Source organism: Artemia franciscana, chromosome 11 (genome assembly GCF_032884065.1).
Source record: "Artemia franciscana chromosome 11, ASM3288406v1, whole genome shotgun sequence".
Classification (NCBI taxonomy): Eukaryota; Metazoa; Arthropoda; class Branchiopoda; order Anostraca; family Artemiidae; genus Artemia; species Artemia franciscana.
The window spans coordinates 30,681,599-30,705,265 of NC_088873.1; the positions used below are offsets into that span (position 1 = coordinate 30,681,599).

General features: G+C 35.9%; 1 protein-coding gene across 1 annotated transcript in view; it reads right to left on the reverse strand.

Annotated features, from left to right (window-relative positions):
• The window catches only part of LOC136033375 (uncharacterized), a 59,932-nt gene extending 42,681 nt beyond the window's left edge, over positions 1-17,251 (reverse strand). Inside the window, exons 1-3 of the mRNA XM_065714162.1 lie at positions 17,105-17,251; positions 10,211-10,363; positions 1,280-1,418 (exon numbers count right to left, since the gene is read on the reverse strand). Coding sequence (XP_065570234.1) covers positions 1,280-1,418; positions 10,211-10,363; positions 17,105-17,204 — 392 coding nt within the window. The 5' untranslated portion in view covers positions 17,205-17,251. The remainder of the gene's footprint in view (positions 1-1,279; positions 1,419-10,210; positions 10,364-17,104) is intronic.
• Between the last annotated feature and the right edge of the window lie 6,416 nt (positions 17,252-23,667).

Consider the following 23,667-nt stretch of genomic DNA (forward strand, 5'->3'; position numbering starts at 1 on the left):
TAAGTATGCTGCCTTTGCTACCGTAAATCTCTGCACACCCAGTATCCTAACCCAATATCTCATTATGGTCACTAGCCTCATAGATCGCAGTGATACTAGCCCAAAATTCCCCTGGATTACCGAATTACTAAACGAATCCCATAGTCCTAACAATACGTATACGTATAATACCATAGACCTAACCTAACTAATACGATTTAGGTTTCTACTGTACTTCTTTCTTTTCAAAAATAAATTAATTACAACGGAATAGAATGCGTTATGAGGTAGAATTAGTTTTTTAAAATAAACTAGCTACCACTGCAACCTGGATCTTCAATAGAAAGTCTATTATTTGATACAATTATAATGAACTATGTGGATCTTTTATGTAATGTGGATTGCTGTAACCTACCGCTGTAACCTGGTTTAAAAGCCTGGTTAGTTGGAATAGTAAGAGAAGATCTCCAGAATGGCACCATACCCTAGGTAGGCAAACTTTTAAAAGATGATCCTATTATCTAAAATTATAGTTGCTATGTGCCGTAGTTTGTTCTTTACTAAGTTTCAGCTATTTCTGATGAAACTTATATAGTCCCCATCTATGGATGTGTATGGATGTGTATAATGAACTATACACATCCATTATGTATTCCTTATATTATCTTGTCGAGAAACAAGCCTGTATAAGTATTACACTCACTTATTACGTCACACACGGTTACAGCCGGCGGTCAAGCTTGTAGGCTACATGAAAATGTATATTTTTTTTTTTGTAAGAACTGGTTCTTTTTTAAAAACTATTTTTTTTTAGCTACAAAACTATTTTTTAACTGTGTGAAAATACAGTTTTTTGAAAAAATTCATTATATTTTAAAACCATATTTCAACAACAAAACGAACTAGATGTAGCAATTTCATTTAAAATGAGCCATTAAACAGCTCTCTATGATTTTCCAGCGTCAAGCTAGCAGAGGAGAAAAAATGGAAAAAAAGATGCCGTCGATGCAGAATATCCCAGTTTGAGCCACTTTTCTTTTTTTTTAAAGCCAACACGTTTTCTTTGTTGTTTAAGACAAAAGACTGTAAGTTTCCCACATAGGAGTTCCGGACAAAGCAGTTTTAATAGTGTACTTTGTATTTCGATCTGAAAGTATGTTGAGAAGTTATTGATTATTATATTTTTCTAGAATGGGACGTGATCGTCTCTTACTAGGGTGTTAGCTACCGCTGAAACAGGGATGTATCCTATTTCAATTAAACCTTAAAGAATTGGCTTTCAAATATCAGAATAGCTTACCGGAGCTGGCAAATATCGGCACTACATTTTTGAACTACAAGTGAGCATTGAAGGGGAGCAACAGAAGCGGAGGGATAACCAGGATTTTGAAAGTAGGTACAGTTCTTGTTGGTCGTAGTTCCACATGTTTGTATGAGAACTGAAAATGGAAAAATTAAAATTATTTTCTGTTTAAAATATAAAGGACTAAGCATCACTGGGGCTATGGAATAAAATCTTAGTTTATCAGGGTCAACGCAGTAGGGATGACAACAACGAGCAGCATAGCGTATTTGTGACGATTTTGTCTTCATGTAGCATACGTAGAAATTTTAGGGCAGTAATTTCAGCTGGAATGGTCAAAAGTCTGAAAAAGTCTTGCAACTGATCCATGCTTCTCAGACATGTTTCAGTCGAAAGTTTGGAAATGTTGAACCTTATCAAAAGCAACTTATTACAATAAAATTTATTTTATATTTTGAATTTATGAATTAGGTCTGCAGCACTTCCTCCACTCCTCAGCCGCTAATGTTTGAACAGAAAGTTAGGTGGGTTACACCCTCTTTCATTCGAAATAATGTAATAATTTACAGTCATCGTGAAAATAAGTCCAAGGGCCTGAACTAAGTCTTTATTCAGTCCAAGAGGAGTTTATACTTGATGCAACACAAATCAAATTAAGTCCTTACTCGGTTTGAAAGGAAGTCCAGTCGTGAATGCACGGAGAAATAATCTTGGTCCAAACGCAACACACAAATGAGTTTGATTCAATCAGCCAATTGACTTTATGGGAAAACGAACTAGGTGATGCTTTAATTTAAAGACAAGCTAAGCACTAATTTGGTAGAGAATCCAGATTTATTCTTGATTCAGTGCAATAAAGAGTGAAGTCCAATCCATCGGTTGACTTGGTAAGAAAAAAAAAGAATTGAAGTTGGACCTGACTTGGTGTGAAAATGAACTAAATCCTTATTTGACTCAAGACGCAGTATCCCTGTCTGGAAAAGCGAGCCAAGCTCTGTCTCTTGGGAAAACAATTATTATCTGAGCCGTAAAATATTGGTTACTCTGTAAAGAAAATAGTCCAGTCCTGAAAACAGCAAATTACAAGCCAACTAAAAAAAACGAAATCCCTCACTCGGTGTAAAACAAGACGTGTCTTGACTTGGTTATAAAAGAACGAAGTCCCGAATCAGTGCAGAAGTATGATAAGTCCAAGCTGACGACTCAAACAGTTCGTGGTAACGAACTGGAAGTAAGGAGTGACCAGGCTCAATAGTAACTGAAAATCTAAAAATCAGAACTTTGGTACCAATAGATACATCAAAAGAATTAAATTTTAATACTGCTGTCAAATTTTAAGTTTTATCTAGTTAAGTCTTACCCATCAAAGGAATTTGCTATATTTTAGGAAAAAGAGGAAAATAACCCATTAAATTAATAGAATCTTAGTGAAAATTCACACCATCAGATTCAGTGTATCAGAGAACTCTACTATAGAGGTTTCAAGCTCCTATCTGCAAAAATACAAAAATTTGTATCTTTTGCCTGAAGAAGGATTACGGATGCGTGTTTATTTGCTTTTTTTCAGGGTGGTATCGAACCAGTGATCCTAGAATGTTGTGAAAGGGTTAGTTCAAAGGGAAATTAAAAGTTCTGGTACCCTTTTTAAGCGAGCAAAGAATTTGAAGGGCTGCTAGGCCCACTCTCACCCTCATGTTTTTCCGAAGTCACCCGATCAAAATTTTGAGATTGCCATTTATTTCAGCATTGTCGAAAAATCTAATAGCTATGTCTTTGAGGATGACTTAATTTCCCACAGTCCTCATTGGAAGGGTGTCAAGTACCCATTGTACCCATTGATTATATGTAGTATTGGTTATTTTGAAGTATACAGATGTTTTCAGGAAGGATATTTTCAGTGGGGGAGGGAATCAGGGGAGGAAGTTACATGGGAGATCTTTCCACGGATGAATTTTTCATGGAGGAAGTTTTCCATGAAGGGGGCGCCGGATTCTCCAGCATTATTTTAAAAAAAATTATAAATTAAATTAAATAAAAACAAGATTTTTTTCAACTAAAGGTAAGTAGCAAAATTAAAACTTAAAAAACAGAAATTATTATGTATATGAGGGTGTTTGCCCAAATTAAAAGAAAAACAGCTTAAAGAGGCAGGTATTGACGAGGAGGCGAACGCCCTCATGTATATAATCATTTCTGTTCGTTTTAAGTTTTAATATTGCTCTTTACTTTAAGTTGAAAATATCTTGTTTTTTTAAAATTAATATAAGAATGAACTGAGGCCTGGATTGGTGTAAACAAAATCGAAGTGTTGCCGCAGAATAAAAAAAGCTAATACCTGACTCAGTGAAAAATAAGCTCAAACTTAGGGCAAAAATTAGTTACGTTAAAACTGTCATGTAATCGTTGGAAATAAGCTTAGTAATAATTTAGTATAAACGTCCTGGTTCAATGTAAATTATAAGTTTTCCTGACATTGTGCAAAAAATAAGCTAATCCAAAGCGGCAGTTTATTTCAATGCAAAACAAGCTAAGTCCTGACTCGTACGTATACGTACTAAAGTTTTGACACACTGCAAAAATCAAGCAAGTTCTGATTTGGTGAAGAAAAAGCAAAGGCTCTAACTATATGTATATATATATATATATATATATATATATATATATATATATATATATATATATATATATATATATATATATATATATATATATATATATATATATATATATATATATGATGTAAAAACAGCCGAAGTCTAAGCTGCAGAAGTTCATTGAAGCGAAACAAAACGATTAGAGGCCTGAATAAGGAAACAAATGAAGCTAATTCCAAGTAACAGACTCATTTGGTTCCAAAATAAACTAAAGACTGACTAAGTGCAAGAACAAGCCAAGTCTTGACTCAACGTAAGAACATGCTAACTCCCGATGTTCTTCAAAAACAAGATAAGCCCATGCGCTGAACTGACACAGAAAGAAAAATATAAGGCCTGATTTGGAGAAAAGGTGAACTTTGTCCTAGCTCGGTGCAAAAAAAAAGAAGAAGTCTAAACCATAGACTTTTTTTGCACAAACTATACCCCTGATTTGGGGTTAATCAAGCCAAGTCTTGAGTCGATTGAAAAACAAGCAGTCTTCATTGGGCGCAAAATAATATGCCATAGAAATAATTATAATAAAAAAAAATATATATAAGTCATGGTTTCTTGTAGAAACAGAACGACCTCTGGCTGAATCTTTAAAAGAACAAGATGTGTACAATCTATAAATTGAGTTGGGATCAAAACTGACCAAAAATTTGGTTGAGACCAAAAATTGGGCTAGGTATTAGGAAAAAGCTATTCCCAAATCAGTGCAATAGTGGGCAACTTTTCTTTCTGTGAAACAGTTCTTATGCTACACTGCCTTTCAATTTAAAATTGTAACGGAAATCTATTCTTAACAGGTAAAAAATTTTATGACTGTGAAAAACTAAAAAAAAGACCTTTTAATACGGAAAATTATAACAAAATTATACAAAAGTCCGAGTATATCAGCCTCACATCCGGAAGCCTTTATCATGTGGGAAAACATATAAAAAACCTAGCTTAAACAAAACACGAAAAAAACAAAGAAGACGCACAAAGGTTGCACAAAAAAAGAAAAACGAAAGGAAACATACTTTTAATCAAAATCAATGTAACAATAAAAAAAACAGGTAAGAATGTCTGCTGTATACTATTGCATGTGTGTGTCCGAGTTAAACTTCTGGTATGGGACTCAAGCAAAATGAAACGATCCCAAGAAACTATTGTGTTTCCTAAATTGATCTTTTGCATTGCTAATCTGGCACAAGCTCGTTGAATTCTTACAAAGTTTATTTTATCTTGACCTTTTAAATTCAAACCTGAGTCATGTTGAATATAAAATTTTATTTTTTTTCTTCACAACTAAAATTAAGTGTAACTTTCGCCTGTTTTTTTTTTTATGTAAGATATGATAAATTGGATTTAAGCTATATTCCTTTCGTCTCTTTTTGATTTAAATTACCTTTGCACATAATTTTTTCATTTCCATAATGTCTATAAAACTTCATATGGGACTGACACTATTATTAATTATTCTTGCATCTTCAAACATTATATTATGGTGAAAAAAAAAAATCAAATATATATTTTCTGGTTGCTGATTCGAAAGTTTCTGCTTTTTTTTTATTATACTTAAAGAGAAAATCTATTGAGTTTTGATTCTGCTGGCATCTATTTTCTAAATTTTGCTGGGTTCTTCTAATATAAAAGTTTTCACGATAACAAGGTTTTTTATATTCACCACTTCAAATGTCTTTTGGAATTAAATCGTTGCCTAAACTTATTAAAGGTCTTATAGGTAAAAGTCTTATTATAGGTCTTGTTTGGGATTTGAAAGAAGGTTTAATATTGTTTTTGTTCTTTGGATAATTTCTGTGATAAAATTGGTACAGAATGGAAAGATCTACAACATATTTTCTTATCAATTTTGATTTCTTCTATAAAAAAGGCGTCACCGACAAGACCATATCCTGGGGGAGGGTTAGTGGAGTTTAACCATATCCCCCGAAATGTCTGTCTGACTCTTAAAAAATGTAAAAAAATTGCATATCAACGGATTCTTGATGGGGTTTCAATCTTATTGTAAGCCCCCCCCCCCCAAAAAAAAAATTGGGAAACGGCACTGGTCACTGGATTTTTTTCCCATTGCTTGAGATATAGCTTTTTTGGGATGCTGATTCTCAATTAAAATATCTTTAGCAAAAACAAATACCCTATATACATATTAAATAAAAACAACAAATTTTTTTTAACGGAAAGTAAGGAGCGAAATTAAAACTTAAAACGAACAGAAATTACTCCGTATATGAAAGGGGCTTTTCCTCCTCAACGTCCCGCTCTTTACGCTAAAGTTTGACTCTTTCTCTTAACTCTACTTTTTAAAACAATAAAAAACTTTAGCGTAAAGAGCGGGGCGTTGAGGAGGAAAAGCCCCTTTCATATACGGAGTAATTTCTGTTCGTTTTAAGTTTTAATGTTGCTCCTTACTTTCATTAAAAAAACTTGTTTTTTTATATTTAATTTCTGGACGTTTTTGAATTAATGCATGTTTTGATCTTGGCTCTCCACGCATAAATAATTAAAACGAAATTTGCATTTTAATTAATTGCAATTAATCGGAAGATTTTGAGAAAAAAGAAGCGAGAGAGGAGGCCTAGTTGCCCTCCAAGTTTTTGATCACTTAAAAAAGCAACTAGAACTTTTAATTTTTTTTACAAACTTTTTCATTGGTAGAAAATATACGTAACTTGCTAATTAACTTACATAACGAACTTCTATATTTGTGTACTTTTATTATGTATATGAGGGGGTTCAACCCTCGTTAATACCTCGCTCTTTACACTAAAGCTTAAATTTTGTCCCAATTCTTTAAGAATGACCCCTGAATCAAAAAGGCCGTAGAATAAATAGTTGAAATTGCTAAAACTACTTTAGCGTAAAGAATGAGGTATTTAGGAGGACATGAACCCCACATGTGCGTAATAATTTCTGTTCGTTTTAAGTTTTTGAAAAAACTTTTCCATATTTGTTTTTAAATTGTTTATTATTGTTTTAAATAGTGCTAAAATATCCTGTGCTCCCTTCGTGGAAATTGTGCAATCAATGACAAATTTCTTTCATGGAAAGATCCTCCCACGTAACCCCCCTCCTCAACCCCCCTCCCAACCAAGGAGTCCCCCTGAAAACGTCTGTACACTTCCCAATAACTATTACTATACTTAAACACTGGTCAGTCCCTCCCCCTTGGACAGTGAAGGAGTAAGTCGTCCCTAAATACACTGTTCTTAGGTTTTTTGACTATTCTGAACAAATTGGCTATCTCAAAATTTTGATCCGTTGACTTTGGGAAAAATGAGAGTGGGAGGAGTCCTAGGTCCCCTTCAATTTTTTGGTCACTTAAAAAGGGCACTAGAAGTTGAAATTTCCGTTAGAATTAGACCTCTTACGACACTCTATCGCCACTGGGTCGATACGATCACCCCTGGAAAAAAAGAAAACAAATAAACACGCACCCGTGATCGGTCTTCTGGCAAAAAATACAAAGTTCTATGACTTTAAAGGGGTGTTCCCCCTATTTTCCAAAACAAGAAAATTTTCTCAAGCTTGTAACTTTTGATGGGTAAGACTAAATTTGATTAAACTTATACATTTAAATCGAACAGTTTGTGGTAACGAACTGTAGTAAGAAGCGACCCGGCTAAATTGTAACCAAAACTCTAAAAAATGGAATTTTTATATCAATAGCTACATCAAATGATCGCATTTTAATGCTGATTTTTAAATATATAAGTTTAATCAAGTTTAATCTTACCCATCAAAAGTTACGAGCCTGAGAAAATTTGCCTTATTTTGGATAATAGGGGAAAACAATCCCTAAAAGTCACAGAATCTTAACGAAAATCACACCATGAGATTCAGCGTCTTAGATAACCCTATTGTAGAAGTTTCAATCTCCTATCTACAAAAATGTGGAATTTTGTATTTTTTGCCAAAAGGCAGATCACGGATGCGAGTTTATTTGTTTGTTTTTTTTTTTTTTTCCAGGGGTGATCATATTGACCCAGCGGTCCTAGAATCTTGCGAGAGGGCTCATTCTAACGGAAATGAAAAGTTCTAGTGCCCTTTTTAAGTGACCAAAAAAATTGGAGAGCACCTAGGCCCCCTCCCACGCTAATTATTTTCCCAAAGTCACTAAATCAAAATTCTAAATCAAAATGATTCAAGGGTCATTCTTATGAAATTAGGACAAAATTTAAGCTTTAGTGTAAAGAGTGAGGGGGTGAACCCCTTCATATACGTAATAAAAACACGAGAATACAGAAGTTCGTTACGTAAGCTAATTTGTAAGTTATGTGTTTCTTTCACTAATAAAAACATTCGTAAACAATTGAAAGTTCTAGCTGCCTTTTTAAGTAACCAAAAAACCGGAGGGCAACTAGGCCTCCTCCCCCGCTCCTTTTTTTCTCAAAATCATTCGATCAAAACTATGAGAAAGCCAATTAGCCAAAAAAATAAATTTACAAATTTCGTTTAAATTATTCATCTGCGGAGAGCCAAAATCAAAACATGCATTGATTCACAAACGTCCAGAAATTAAATTAAAAACACGTTTTTTTAACGGAAAGTAAGCAGCGACAATAAAACTTAAAACGAACAGAAATTACTTCGTATATGAAAGGGGCTGCCTCCTCATCAACGCCCAGCTCTTTACGCTAAAGATTTTTACTGTTTTAAAAAGTAGGGTTGAGAGAAAGAGTCAAACTTTAGCGTAAAGAGCGGGGCTTTGAGGAGGGAACAGCCCCTTTCATATATGGAGTAATTTCTGTTCGTTTTAAGTTTTAAGGTCGCTCCTTACTTTCCGTTAAAAAAATGTGTTTTTTTATTTTCATCATATATAATCCAATTCTTTTGATGTATCTATTACTATCAAAATTCCGTTTTTTAGAGTTTCATTTGCTATTGAGCCGGTTCGCTCCTTACTACAGATCGTTACTACGAACCGTTTTAGAATATCACTACCGTTAAGGTGAAAAGTAAGCTTAGTAGCTGGTTTGTTGTTGAATCCGAAGTTAAGCAGGTTTTATCCTATTCCCGTTTATATGGTTTATTTTGATTAACTTTGTCTTAAGAAAAAACGAAAAGGCTATGGAACAGCATGGAATAAATGCAAAGATAAAACATTTCTAGACTTGGACCATGAAGATGACTTGAGTGTTTGAGTGTCTCAGATGAAAATGTTAGCAAAATATGAGATTTCAGAGATTTCGGAAGTTCACAGTGCAAGAATAGGGTTAAAAAACTATTATTAAAAAGACTAAGACGCTTAGACTGGGAAATATTTGAAGGTGAAAAGGTATTGTTGAGTAACTAGAAGATTGATCAAGTGGATAAGCTTACTTAACTGGGTAGCATTATCAGTAAAGATGATGGATATACATTGAAGATGTAAAAACTAGAACAGCCGAGGCTATTTTTTTATGGTTGAAAAAAGTTTGCAAAAATAGGAAGATAAGCCTGTGAACCAGGAAAAGAGTATTGGAAGATGTGGCATTGACAGTAGCTAAGCATGGTTCTGAAACATAGATGTTTTGAAGGCAGATGATGATTTTTCAACGTTTTTTAGAAAAAAGTGTTAACACATGGTCTTAAATTCTATTTTGACGGACTGTACGTATAAAACAAGCTGTACCGAGAATGTGGTTCGATCCCACTTTATAGGGTTACAATGATAGAAAGGTTTGCCGAGGAAGGACAAATTATGCCAAGGAAGGATGACAGATTCCCAAAGATTACTCTTTTGGACCGCCCATTTTGGGCGAGAGGAAGGGCAGGTTGGCCCGAAAGGGTTTGAGAAGAGATCATAAGAAATGATTTAAGGGAAAAATAGAACTTCACAGGAGGGAGTGAAGAGTGAAACCTTTAATAGATTAGGGTTTTGGGAACAGTGTGCCCAGCTGTGTTGGCCTCAATCTGCTTGGTGCTGCAGTAGGTTGTCAGTAGTAGAAGTAGTAATTGAAGTAGTAGAAGTAGAATAATATTCAAAAAGGGGTCTTATTTTGTATTTCAACCATTTTTAGGATACTAAGTCAAATGTACCTATATCGGACAGGGGGATATTGGATTTCCTGAGATGTTAAGACTGATACAATTCTTCCCCAAACGTTATGCAATTCATATAATTCACCCTTTTTTTGCAATCTTCTCAAATTTGGAGGTCTTTTGAATCTTGCCTTCACTCCAAATAAAATGCTACAATAGGCTTATTTGGTCATGAAGCATCTAAATCTGGGTTTTTCTTCATTGTAGTACAAGTACAAACAAAGTAGGAGTAAAGAGGTTTTAATGTGTTTAGCCTACTTACAAGTACAACAAACACCAAATCCAGAAGCACAGGAACCGTATGCCACACCACCAGAACGGGAACATTCATTACTTGTCAAACATGTTCCATTGTATTGATTAGTTGCAGAGCAGCCAGAGTTTGGAAATCGCACAACAGAAAATATTGAAAAAACTGAAAAGAGATTTCAAACAATTTAGAATACCTAAAGTCCACCATGTGAGTTAGCTTCATTAATGAAAAGATTAGATACAAAGTCTGTTTGACACTTCATAGCCCCAGTAGGCTTGTGGAATCACAAGGAATATGGCTTGTTGAATGGTATTTTGTGACCGAAAAGTTGTTTTACGTTTTGTTCCCTTGAATCAAAGTGATTTCTTGTATTAATTGTATTATCGGCTTTTCTTCCAAAAACCTTGTGAATTTCTCTATTTTGTCCAGAATTGAACACCTCTTACTGCTGCTCAAAAGGGTACTCATTACTCATACTCATGGTAGTCTTACTCATGCTCAAAAGGGTACTCTTACTCATGCTCAAAAGGGTATAACCCAGCGCTCATCTCCTCCATACGCCAAAATAAGCTCCGGCTTCACTAGTCAACCCGTTCAAGTTTCTTTCAAATTAGTGTGTGTTTTTCAAAACAAGTGTTACAGTAATTTCATCCTTAACAACCCCTGTCGGAAAATATGTATTTTCAAATTTTTTCCAATCAAAATTATTTCATTGATTTAACATCCACATTTTGACATTTTATTACATTTTTCGGTGAAAACGAAGTCTTACAATCAAATTTCCACCGCAACCAACGGTTTATCCTTTGAAATTTGTATTCTACACAACTCGTTCAGGCAAATTAATGTATACACTAATGGAACAATAGTCAGCACTAGCAATAGTTTTTCAAACCATAGTTTTTACATACAATTTATGTTTATGACTTCAAAGTCATTGAGTGGAATTGAGTGGCTAGGCAATTGGCCAACGGTAACAATATCAAGTTTTTGTTCCCCTTACAGTCACCAATTAGTGTCACATTGCCACCCGTTCTTTGTAGTTATACCGGTTCATCATTAATCAATGGAGAAATCCCCTCAAAACTCGTCTTGGCCTCTATGAAGAGTACCAGTGTTGTTAGATCCTGGACCGCGTCCCCCCTCGATTTAAATTTTTTGGCTTGTCTAGTCTTGTGTGCAAGGTGAGTGGAATTCCACTGTACAACTTATTGTTTGATAAGAAATCCTACAAAAATCTATATGAATTGACTATGTAATCAGTGGAACATGATTCACATCTAATTGAAATTGGAATAACCGATTCAATGTTTTCAAAAATTTGTGCTATAATTGTTTACAGATGCAACTTACTCAAGATAAGAGTGTTTTTAGAGCTGAGAATGTACGGTTAAAGTGCACATTCACAGACGTTTTAACTGAAGAAAGAATCATGTTAATATCGCTATGTCAAATTAAAACCTATTGGGAGATCACCCGCGATGGTATTTTCCTACTAGAATTGGCACCATGAACAAAAATCGAATAATTGATATATAATTAATTCATTTCCAAATTATTAATAATCTATTTTTGGTCTAATTCATGTCCAAATGCAAATCCTATTTTATACCCTCGGATTTCCGTAAAAAATTCAAAGTGATAGCCATGCCATTATCATTATTAATGTCAGCCTATCGAATATAAGACATATTGTTCACTTGCTGTGCCTATTTCAAACTAGGAAAAGTATTAAATTGTTTGATCCCCTTGGCCCACCATATACATTCTAAACCCCTCATATCAGCATCTATATTTAAATCAAGGGGAAATTTATTGTTCAAAAACAGAATAGAGTACAAAATTTGACGACCAAAAGTTCTGGCTTTCATGCACTACTGTATATTGTTTTCTAATGTCGTGGTTATACCTACAAAGGATTTCTAAGCATTTACGTGAACAATCCTTGTCTGAATGATTACAGAGTGGAAAATATTCTCTCTTACCTATATAATATTGATTTGAGTGCCCTAAGAATAAAGTGTAATTATGATGTTAGTAAATTTGTTTATTAGTAGCACATATATGTACAAAAAAACCTTTTTCGTGTTCTTTAGATCTCTTCTTCTTCTTCTACACGTAGATGCTCATCGTCGTCGAGACCAGCTAGTGATGGTGAAGCCTTAGTGAAGGTCTTATCCGTGTATGGTATACCAGACAAATACATTAAAGTTATTAGTGCTATGTCCGAGAATATCGTGGCTGAGGTTAAGGTAGGAAATTATCTTAGTAGCTGGTTTCATATTAAATCAGGAGCTAAGCAGTACTGTCTTCTATCCCTATTGATACAGATCATTTTGATGGACTCTGTCCTAAAGAGCACAGGAAAAGCAATGGGAGAACACGGAATCAAATGGAGAACAAAAACTTTCCAGGACTTAGATTATGCTGATGATTTACGCATCCTGGATGAAAGTGTGAGTAAAATGAATGAACTGTTAGAGGTTTTACGAGTTCAGTGTGCTAGAACAGAATAAGTTTGAAAATTAATGTTAAGATGACTAAGTTTCTAAGACTAGAAATAAGAGAAGATGAAAATGTAACGTGGGTTAACAAAAAGATTGATCAAGTGGGCAGCTTCACTTACCTTGGTAGTATTATTAGTAAAGACGTTGAGAGCAGTGAAAATGTTAAAAGTGGAATAGCCAAGAATACAAGTGTCTTTTCAGAGTTGAAAAAGTTTTGAAGAATATTAAGATAAGTCTGCGAATCAAGATTAGAATATTGGAAGCTACAGCGATGATAGTATTCAAATATGGTTCTGAAGCTTGGGTGCTCCGAAATCAGAGGAAGATTTGCTAGATATTCTCCAGAGAAATTGCCTACGGATTGTTTCAGGTACTTGACTGACTGACCGTATTTCAAACAGTAGGCTGTGCGAAAAGTGTGGTTCAGGTTCTCTCTCAAGGGCTATAACGAGAGAAATGTTGAGATGGCTAGGTCATGTCTTGCAGATGAAGGATGACAGATTGCTAATTGGCCAACCGTCTAGGCCTAAACGGAAAACAGGCCATTAGTGTTTGGGGTGGAAAGATGTCGTAAAGAAAGATTTAAGGGAATTAGGAACTTCCTAGGAGGGTGTAAAGAGGATGGGTTTGAATAGCTTGGATTGGAGGAGGAGCGTGCGTAGCTGTGTTGAACTCAGTCGGCTTGGTACTGCGGTGACTTGTTAGTAGTATTAGTAGTAGTAGTAGTAGTAGTACTCCTCTGTGCTTGGTTGAAAGCACCCCGAGCAAGGCCCCACTGCAGATTGAGAGGCAGCCTTATACAGTATCTCTCAATGACTGACACTGCCTACAATAAGCAGTCCCGCTGGCAAAATTCCCGCTTTTACAGTTTCGGATCCATGCATGTTGTCTAACATTGGTGTCCCTCAGGATTCAATTCTGGGGACCACTACGTTTCCTAAAATATATAAATGACCTTCCATCAGCGATAGAAAACAACAGTCTGAATGTCCGTTTCGCCCATAATACCGGATCAACACTTGCAGGGCAGTCGGAAGTGGATGTCAAAGAGAAGCTGCAAATCGTGCTTTCCCAGCTGATTGTATGCCTAAAAGCTAATCGTACGTCATTGAATGCCGCAAAAACGAAATTCATTATTTATGGTAGAATTGGAAACAAAGAAAAAGAAATTTCAGTTATAAGTGATGAAGCTACAGATATTTGAATTCAAAGGGTAGCTTCACTCCGGTATATGGGTGTAATTATCGATGAAAATATGTCGCATAAAGAACATTGTAATAGATCACGAGTCAAAGTTGCCCAAAGAGTTGGTGTAATGAGGAAGCTTCAGCTATTTTTCCCGTATAAAATTCTACGCCTCATTTATTTTGCCTTGGTACATTCCCATCTTACGCATGGTCCCCTGATTTATCTGGAAACATTCAAATATCATATAGAACCGATACAGACTTTTCAAAACCGGGCTCTTCGAATTCTGAAAAGATATTTACCGTCGCCTTCTTCCTGTCAAAATAAAATTAAAACTGAAACTCTATGTTTATTAACTAATATTTTGTCTGTTTTATAATAGTTCACTTTTCATTCTTTTTTATATAAGTTTAAATATGACCCCTTGGAACTGCCTTCGTGCTTTCGTTCCAGCAATTTTTTCCCTCAGCAACCTGACCATGCTTATAAAACCCGTCATAAATGGAAAATACAGCACCTAAAATCAACCACTGGGAGATCGCGGTTCTCGCCATATTTTTCGATCATGGGTTCATAGCACCTTTGTCTACCATATATTGATTGCATCAAATATGTCCTAAATATAAACAAGCGCTAAGAGCTCATATGACACTTTTGACGAGGCAAGAAGAGCTAAGAGCCAAGAGCTCATATGGTATGAGCTCTAACAAAATTCTAAGAATCAATAGATTGATTTAAAAGGAAAATCAGAGGCTTAATGCCGGTCAGGATTTAAAATAAGAGCTCTGAGTCACGATGTCCTTCTAAATATCAAAATTCATTAAGATCCGATCACCCACTCGTAAGTTATAAATACCTCATTTTTTCTAATTTTTCCTCTCCCTTTAGCCCCCCAGATGGTCGAATCTGGGAAAACGACTTTGTCAAGTCATTTGTGCAGCTCCCTGACACGCCTACCAATTTTCATCGTCCTAGCACGTCCAGAAAGACCAAACTCGCCAAATCACTGAACTTCTCCCCCCAACTCCTCCAAAGAGAGTGAATCCAGTACGGTTACGTCAATCATGTATCAAGGACATTTGCTTATTCTATCCACCAAGCTTCATACCGATTCCTCAACTCCAAGCGTTTTCCAAGATTTCCCCCTCTAACTTCCCCCAATGTCAACAGATCTGGTCGGATTTGAAATAAGAGCTCTGAGACATGAATTCCTTCTAAACATCAAATTTCATTAAGATCCAATCACCCGTTCTTAAGTTGAAAATACCTCAATTTTTTAATTTTTCCAAATTAACACCCCCCAGCTCCTCCAAAGAGAACGGTTCCGTTCCAATTTTGTCAATCACGTCTCTAGAACTTTTGCTTATTCTTCCCATCAAGTTTCATTCCGATCTCTCCACTCTAAGCATTTTCCAGGATTTTTGTTTCCCTACTCCAACCCCCTATGTCCCCGGATCCAATTCGAGTCGAAAATGGAGCATCTGAGTCATAAGATCCTTCTATATATATATCAAATTTCATTAAGATCCGATCACCTATTCGTAAGATAAAAAATACCCCAATTTTCACGTTTTCCAAGAACTCCGGTTTCCCCCTTCAACTCCCCCCAATGTCGCAGGATCTGGTTGGAATTTAAGATTAGAGCTTTAAAGCACAAGATCATTCTAAATATCAAATTTCATTAAGATCTGGTTCCACCCCCCCCCAACTGCCCCCAATGGGTTAAAAATGTGTCATTTTTTCTAATTTTTCAGAATTAACCCTCCCCTCCGTCCCAATAGAGCGGATACGTTCCAATTATGTCAATCACGTATCTAAGACACGATGTCCTTCTAAATATCAAATTTCATTGAGATCCGATCACTCGTTCGTAAGTTAAAAATACCGCATTTTTTCTAATTTTTCAGAATTGACCCCCCCCCCCCAACTACCCCAAAGAGATCGGATCCATTCTGGCAGTGTCAATCATGTATCTAGGACTTGTGCTTATTTTTCCCGCCAAGTTTCATCCCGATCCCTCCACTCTAAGTGTTTTCCAAGATTTTAGGCTTCCCCCTCCCAACTCTCCCAATGCCACCAGATCCGATCGGGATTTAAAATAACCGTTTTGCGACACGATATCCTTCCAAACATCAAATTTCATTAAGATCTGATCAACTGTTCGTAAGTTAAAAATACTTCATTTTTTCAATTTTTTCCGAATTTACCGGCCCCCCACTCCTCCCCCCAGATGGTCAAATCTGGAAAACGACTATTTCTAATTTAATCTGGTCCGGTCCCTGATACGCCTGCCAAATTTCATCGTCCTAGCTTACCTGGAAGTGCCTAAAGTAGCAAAACCGGGACCGACAGACCGACAGACAGACTGAGAAATTAGAGAGACTGAGAAACTGAGAACTAGAGGTGTGAACTAAAAAGCTTTATCTGTGTCAAAATTATGTTTTCTTCACCGCAATTGCCCAACGTCCTTCCCCTGCAAAGATCTAAGTCTGAACCTTTTTTTCTTTTTAAATTGAAAGCTCATAAATTTCTTTGGATTGAAAACTCCGAGCTAGGTTACCTCGGTATCCTACTATTGAAATGATCAAGAAGATAGTAAAACATTTGCAAACTAAAACAAGCAAATTCTTTTTGGAGAATAAGAAAGAAAGAAGAGAAAGAAGGATAAAGAGAGAAAGAGAGAGCGAAAAAGGGAGGAAGAGAGAGGGAGGAAAATTTATTCAAGAATAAATTAAAACAATAAGGCAAAGGCACTTTAACATATTCCCCCTTGTCCCCTTGTCTTTGTGGCTGGGAATGGACGACATAATGCCCGACCATTAAAAAAAATAACAGCAGCTTGCTGCCCTGTAGGTTGCAAAGGATTTTTGGTAAATTAACGTTATTTTAGGCACGTTTAACTGATTACTGGATGAGTGTTCCAAACAAGAAAGTAAAATCATGCAAGTCAAATTTACTAGGTGATCTTTGACGTTTGTACTATGCTTTCATATAATTTAGCATGTAAGAAAAGATGAAATGGAACTTGAGCTTAAAAGTGTGTTGAACATATCTGTTTTTCATTCCTTCAACCACGAAACAAACAATAATTAAGGCTATATTCTACAGGCTACCTTTTCTGTGACGCAATCGTATTAAAAGACAGCCAATATAATTGCCAAAGCACACATATATCTCCTTGCTACGAAAGATGCCATAAAAAACTTACATTTCCCTTCTCTCGATATCCCAGTACCAAGAGTCGTGTTATAGCTAAGACTCAGAGCTACTTGAACAAAAAAACAGAAAAGTGTCATTTTTATAACCATTTCTCAAAGCCTTCTATGTACAAATCATACTTATAACCAAAGTATAAAAGTCCAGGCTCGTAATAAACAATGACTGTTAAATGGTAGCTATTTTTTTTCAGAAAATATTAAGGTAATGAGCCGATTATTTTTCAGCTTATTCGCTACACATCATCAATTACGACAAGACCACATTACCGTATAATGAATGATTGATGTGCATCATTGTCTCCAGATACACCAATACTGAAGAATTAGTTTTTACAACTGAAGAGTTACTTGCACACAAACACATGAAGTTTACAGTTTTCCCAAAATCTCTAGGTACTTCTCCTTTTCCAAAAATCATATTCATAATCTCTATTAACTTATCACCAACCTTATAACCACCATAAATCAAAAATTCATTTACCACACTATCAGCCCCTGCGCTTTATTACTTTTTAATCCATCTACTGCTGTCACTACCTATTCCTTACAAAAAAGATAAATAAAACAAAATAAATAAATGTCCTTGCTCTTTACGCTTAAGTTCTTCGCATCTCTTTTGCACCTTTCTGTTTTATACTAGCTAAGTAGACTTATCCCACTTGCTAATATGGGGTCAGTAAGAAAATGAATATAAGCATATTTCTTAATTGTGGATTATCACTAGGGGAACTAAAGATCATTTTACGCTGATAGACTTTGTAGTGGATTGGTAGTTTTTAACTACTATTAAAATGAGCCAATTTACAGTTGTAAGGATCACCATATAAAATTTTAGAAGAAGTGCTTGAAATCCTCCGGTTAAATTTCTCTTTTACCAAGCGCTCAAAATAACTTCATCTTTTATTTAGTCCCAGAGATACTAATGATGGAGAAACTATTTTTGCTTTTATTTTCAAAATATCAGTTGACAATCCTTACCAACTAAGATCGAAACATAGAATCATAAATGAACTTTATGCTAGGAATCAGTTTATAATATGTAACGGTAGTAACTTTTTGTAATTAAAATGGGTTTCGACAGACCTTGCTACTCATCGCAGTTCACTAGTCGTATATACAAATACATCACTGCTTTTTTGATGGACTGTTTGTGTAACCTTATTATCAAAACATTCTTTGAAAATCAATACAACTTGACTCGGAGGCCTATAGCTACAACCCTGTCCAAAAAGTTAACCGCCTGCATTCCTTTGTCTCGGTCTTTTTTTAAATATGTTTTAAAGCTGGGAGGGGGATTTCTAGGACATATGCCACAAGGAAAACCAGGGCTAGTCGAAACCTATTTCAGATAATCCTAGGTTGACTATCCCTTCTCTCATAGGCTAATAACTCTATTTACAAATGCTGAATTCGTCAGTGTGGATGGAAGTAAATAACGTTCTTAAGTTCCTCCTTTAATATCAATTCTTCACATAAACTGTATCATATGAGACATATTGTGAAACAACATTATCAGCCAAAACCACAGGGCTACAAAAAAAGTCCCTTCTATGCGAGGGATCCCATTAATTATTTTTTTATAACTAATTCCTTGCGATTTGTACCGCATCCATTAGATTTTCTAAACTTACATTCTTAAGTTTTCTCCTCCTTTTAGTTTCACCTCCATTCTCTCCTTAAGTTTTCACTCCTTTTAATATAGAACAAGAGAGCCACCACAGGACCAGGGAACTTTATGTCTGACTTTGAATCAAGACGGCAGGCTGAAAACATTTTGAAGGCTTTTGAGTCTGTGCTCGAAATTCTGTTAAAAAGTCTAACGTTAGGTCTACCACCTTCTCGCTAAACTCTAGGCCTAACTCTACCACCTTCTAAATTTTTAGCTGATGAGCAATCCAATGCATGTATCTCCCTTCTACTGTTTTCACAGGTCAGTGCAATCAAGAGTAACCTTATATCCTCCTTATACCTATAAACGAGCAACTGTGTGTATATTCATGTTTTATAAATTTATATATTAATAATTTTTTCTTGAAGACGACTCCGTACTTGTTTTGAAAAGTGGCACCCTGGGATTTTTAGCCTTATTTTTTGAAGAAACATCAGGTATGTGACCTCATATTTATATACATTTAAAAAACATAAGTTCCTTCATTTTTTCCTCAGAAGTGATAACGTTGTATAGTGTCTAATGCACATACAAATTTACACACGATGACAAACTACTCTGATCAGCTATAAAAAAGGCATTGGAACGAAATTTATGGTCAGAAAACAAAGCAAAATTACAATAGAGTGAATGAACGTGTTATTTGATCTTGCGTTAGTGATTAGTAAACAAAGAAAAATTGCAATAGAATGAAGGAACGTGTTAGTTTAGAGTGTGTGAGTCTATGATTGATTAACAGGAAGTAGGAAGTATTAATTAGTATCTATTACGCGTGCAAAGTTAGAGATAATGACAAATGACTCTGAACAGATAAACAAAAAGGCATGGAACAAGAAACAGGAACGAATCACATAAACAAAAATTTTACACAGAAAAATTTGCCATTTGTTACGAACAAAAATGTGACTTGAAACTAGAGAATGACACGATAATTATACTATTGTTGAATTTATATATTTCAAAAACTTAAAATATTTTGGAATGTTTTATTTTAGTGTTTGTAAAGGATAAGCAGCAAGGAGCAATTACATTTACTTCAGAATTTCTTAATTCAAGAGAAATTGCTGATTTGCCACCCCAAGACTTGAAAAATCAAATTGAAAAAATCAAAATTGATGATTATCAAATGATGAATCAAATGAAAAATTTGAAAAATTGAATGACGATTATAAAAATCTGTATTTTAGATAATTCAGACGGCATAGGCATTGGAACATTTTAAAGTCGGAGGCGATGATGCACGGCATTAAAGCGCAAACCAGATCTGCGAATAGAAAACATGCGACAATCAGCATTATTTTTAAGAGCTAAAAGTGAATGGGGGCAACTATCCCCCCTCTTAGACTACCCCCTTTTTCACCAACTGCATCCGATTGAAATTGTGAGATAGCCATTTTCTTCAAAATAGTCCAAGGAACATATAGCAATGCCTCCAGGGTGGACACAACCCCCAGAGCCCTGGAACAACAGTTGTAAGTTATGCCCCTGGGGTATAAAAGGTTTTTATGGAATGAGTGGTTGCATGAAGTTCAGACAGAGCCATTTGATTTGAAATTTGAAGTTATATTGTCCTTTTAAGAGACAAAAGTGAATTGAGTGTTTTTTTACATGTGTATTTTTGCATGATTTCCAGTTTAGATTCCGAGCAAATCACTCTACAAAGCATTGCGCAGCTCTCTTGAATTTCATTCATTCGGCAACACATTCTGGTCATATCTCGGCAGCTTTATTTTTGAATGTTCGTAAAGCCTTTGGTTCCTTGACTCATCGGATTCTTCTTTGAAAACTATCGCATATAGGTATAAGATCAAACACTTTTTCTTGGTTTGAATTATATCTTTCTGGTAGGCTTATTTCAATTGGTTCACTTTTCCGGAATCATTCTGAAGCGTATTATGGCGTTCCTCAGGGATCTGTTCTTGGTCCCGTTTTATTTCTGATTTATGTTAATGATCTGATTTCGGCAGTCAAAACAACAGGCCTCTAGCATGGTGCAAGCATGCAAACATTCGCTTGTGTTCCAATACTACTTCTAATGAAGATTTTCTCGTTGCTTTTGCTGATGACAACACTCTTAGGATCCTTGGAAAGACAGAATGTGATATCAAGTCTAACTTTGTGGCAATATTTCAGAGAGCTATTTCATGGTTTGATGGAAATTACTTGGCCATGAATGTTGGTAAGTCACATTCTCTTATATTTTCTAGAATTGGTATAGCTTTCCCTCAGCTTACACACCTGCAGGCGTCACAAGGCTTCTTTTGTAGACCAGAGAATTGGGTGGTCCGGTTTCTTGGTATCCTAATAAATCAGAATCTTTCATTTAGAGACCATATAGCCATGATTGGGGTTAAGGTCTCACGGAGTTTGGCCATCATTTAAAAACTTAGACTCACATTTCCCGGATTTCTTCTAAAGCTTCTTTTTTTCTGCCTTGTCGAGTCATATGTTTCTTATTGCCTCATTGTATGGATGTCTACTTTTCCATCTACACTTCGTTCACTTTCTGTCATGCAAAATAAAGCACGGCGTCTGGTTATGGACATCGACCATTCTTCACCAACACCGCTATTAAGTCTACAGTCTATTTACATTCTTTCTTGTGCGTCTTTCGTCTACCACCAGCTTCACGGGAACCTTCCAAAATCCCTTCACAAATTCCTGTGTCTACTTCTGATTCAGCTTCATATAGCCCTCCCTCTTCATATAATAACTGTATTCCTCCTACCCGTACTATTCGATTAAATTTCAATCCCCTGATTGATTGTCAACAGGTCTGGAATTCACCACTTTCTTCAGCACAAAGATGCCACTCGTTTGGGACTTTTAAAAGGATTCTTAAAGATCATTTAGTTAAGAATCAGACATAATAGCGTTTTTCTTTTATTTTCTTGTTCCTCTGAGGAGTTGATTTCCCCTGAGTATTTATTTCATGGTGTATAGTTGTCTTCTCTGCGCTTTTACTCCCAGGCCTCAGGTATTTTCAGGCCTCAGGTATCTTTTTAATATTATATTTTATTTTGGAATTGTTCTTTTTTTTTGGTTGTTTCTTATATTGCGTTTTTTTAATCCCTCTTGTATCCCTGGCCATGGAGCCTTTCGAGAGGGAATAAACGTAATCTAAACTCTGAGAGCAAGCCAACCCCCCACCCCCACGCCCATCATTTTCCTAAACACATCCGATCAAAGTTTTGAGATAATTTTTTTCTGTGTAGTTGAAGGGTCAGTAAATTATGTCTTTGAGGATTACAACCCCCTCCCCGTAGCCCTCATGGCAATAGTTGTAAATCATACCCTGGGCGCACACAAGGCTCTTATAGGAAGGGTGGTCGTATATACTTCGGAGGGTATTCTTCAGATTGGTGATCAGAGGTTCTAATGTCTTTTTAAGGGTCAAAGTGATCACAGGGGAGCTTCCCCTTCCCACACACATATGTCATGTTTTACCGAAAAGCATGAAATAGAAATTTTTATATATCCATTTTCAAATAGTCCACAGATCATATAACAAGGCATTTGGGGTTGATACAAACGACCACAGCCTGGGGGCAAGGGTTATAGCAGGTTATGCCCCGGGGTATTTAAGATTTTTATGAAAGGGATGGTTGTGTAAACTTTAGAGGTGGCTTAATTGGTTGAAGAATAGAAGTTCTAGTTCCCTTTGAAGAGTCGAAGGTGATTAGGACAATTAGCCCCTCCCCTCCCAACTATACCTCTTTTTACCAAATGCATCTGGTTGAAATTTTGAGATAATCATTTTCTTCAAATTAGTCTAAAGAACATACAGCAATCCCTACGCAGCTACACAGCCACCCAGAACACTGGGCCAAGGGCTTTAAGTTATACCCTTGGGGCATATAAGGTATTTACAGATGGGGTTAATTTGATTTGGGATTGGAAGTTATAATACCCTTTTTAAGAGTCAAAAGTGAATTAAGAGAAACCAGCCTCCCTCCCACACGCCAATCATTTCCACAAACACATCCAATCAGCATTTTGAGATAATAGTTTTGTTCTTTGTAGTTGAAGGATCAGGAAATTATATCTTTGATGATTACACCCCAACAGCCCTCCAGTCAATGGCTATAAATTATGTTTTGGGAGTATACAAGGTTTTTATAGGAAGGGTGGTCGCATATACTTCGTAGGGGTACTCTTCTGATTGAAGATCAAACGTTCTAGTGATCTTTCTAAGAGTCAAAGCAATCAAAGGGCAGATTCCCCCCGCACACACGCATTTCGAGTTTTACCGGAAAGCATAAAATACAAATTTTTGAGATGGCCATTTTAAGAATAGTCCAGAGATCATACAACAAGGCATTTGGGGTTGATACAACCCACCACAGCTTGGGGGCAAGGGTTGTAGTGAGTTATGCCCCGGGGTGTCAAAGTTTTTATGAGAGGGATGCTTGTATAGACTTTAGAGGCTGCTTATTTGGTTGACAATTGGAATTTCTAGTTCCCTTTTAAAAGTTAAAGGTGATTAGGGCAACTAGCCCCTCCTTTCCCTACTACACCTCTTTTCACCAAACGTATCTGATTGCAATTGTGCGCCATTTTCTTCAAAATAGTCTAAGGAATATACAACAATGCCAACAGGGTTAACACAACCCCCCTAGAGCCCACTCCCATGGGCTGTAGGTTATGCCCATGGGATATATAGGGTTTTTATACAATTGATCGTCGTATAAACTTCAGATGTGGTTCATTTGACTTGAAATTGGAAGTTATAATGCCCCTTTTAAGGGTCAAAAGTGATTTGAGATTAACCAGCCCCCCCCTCGCCCATAATTTCTGAAAACACACACCCAAACAAGGTTTTGAGAAACCTAGTTTTTTTCAACATTGTTGAAAGACCTAGTTATTATAAGTTTGGGGATGTCA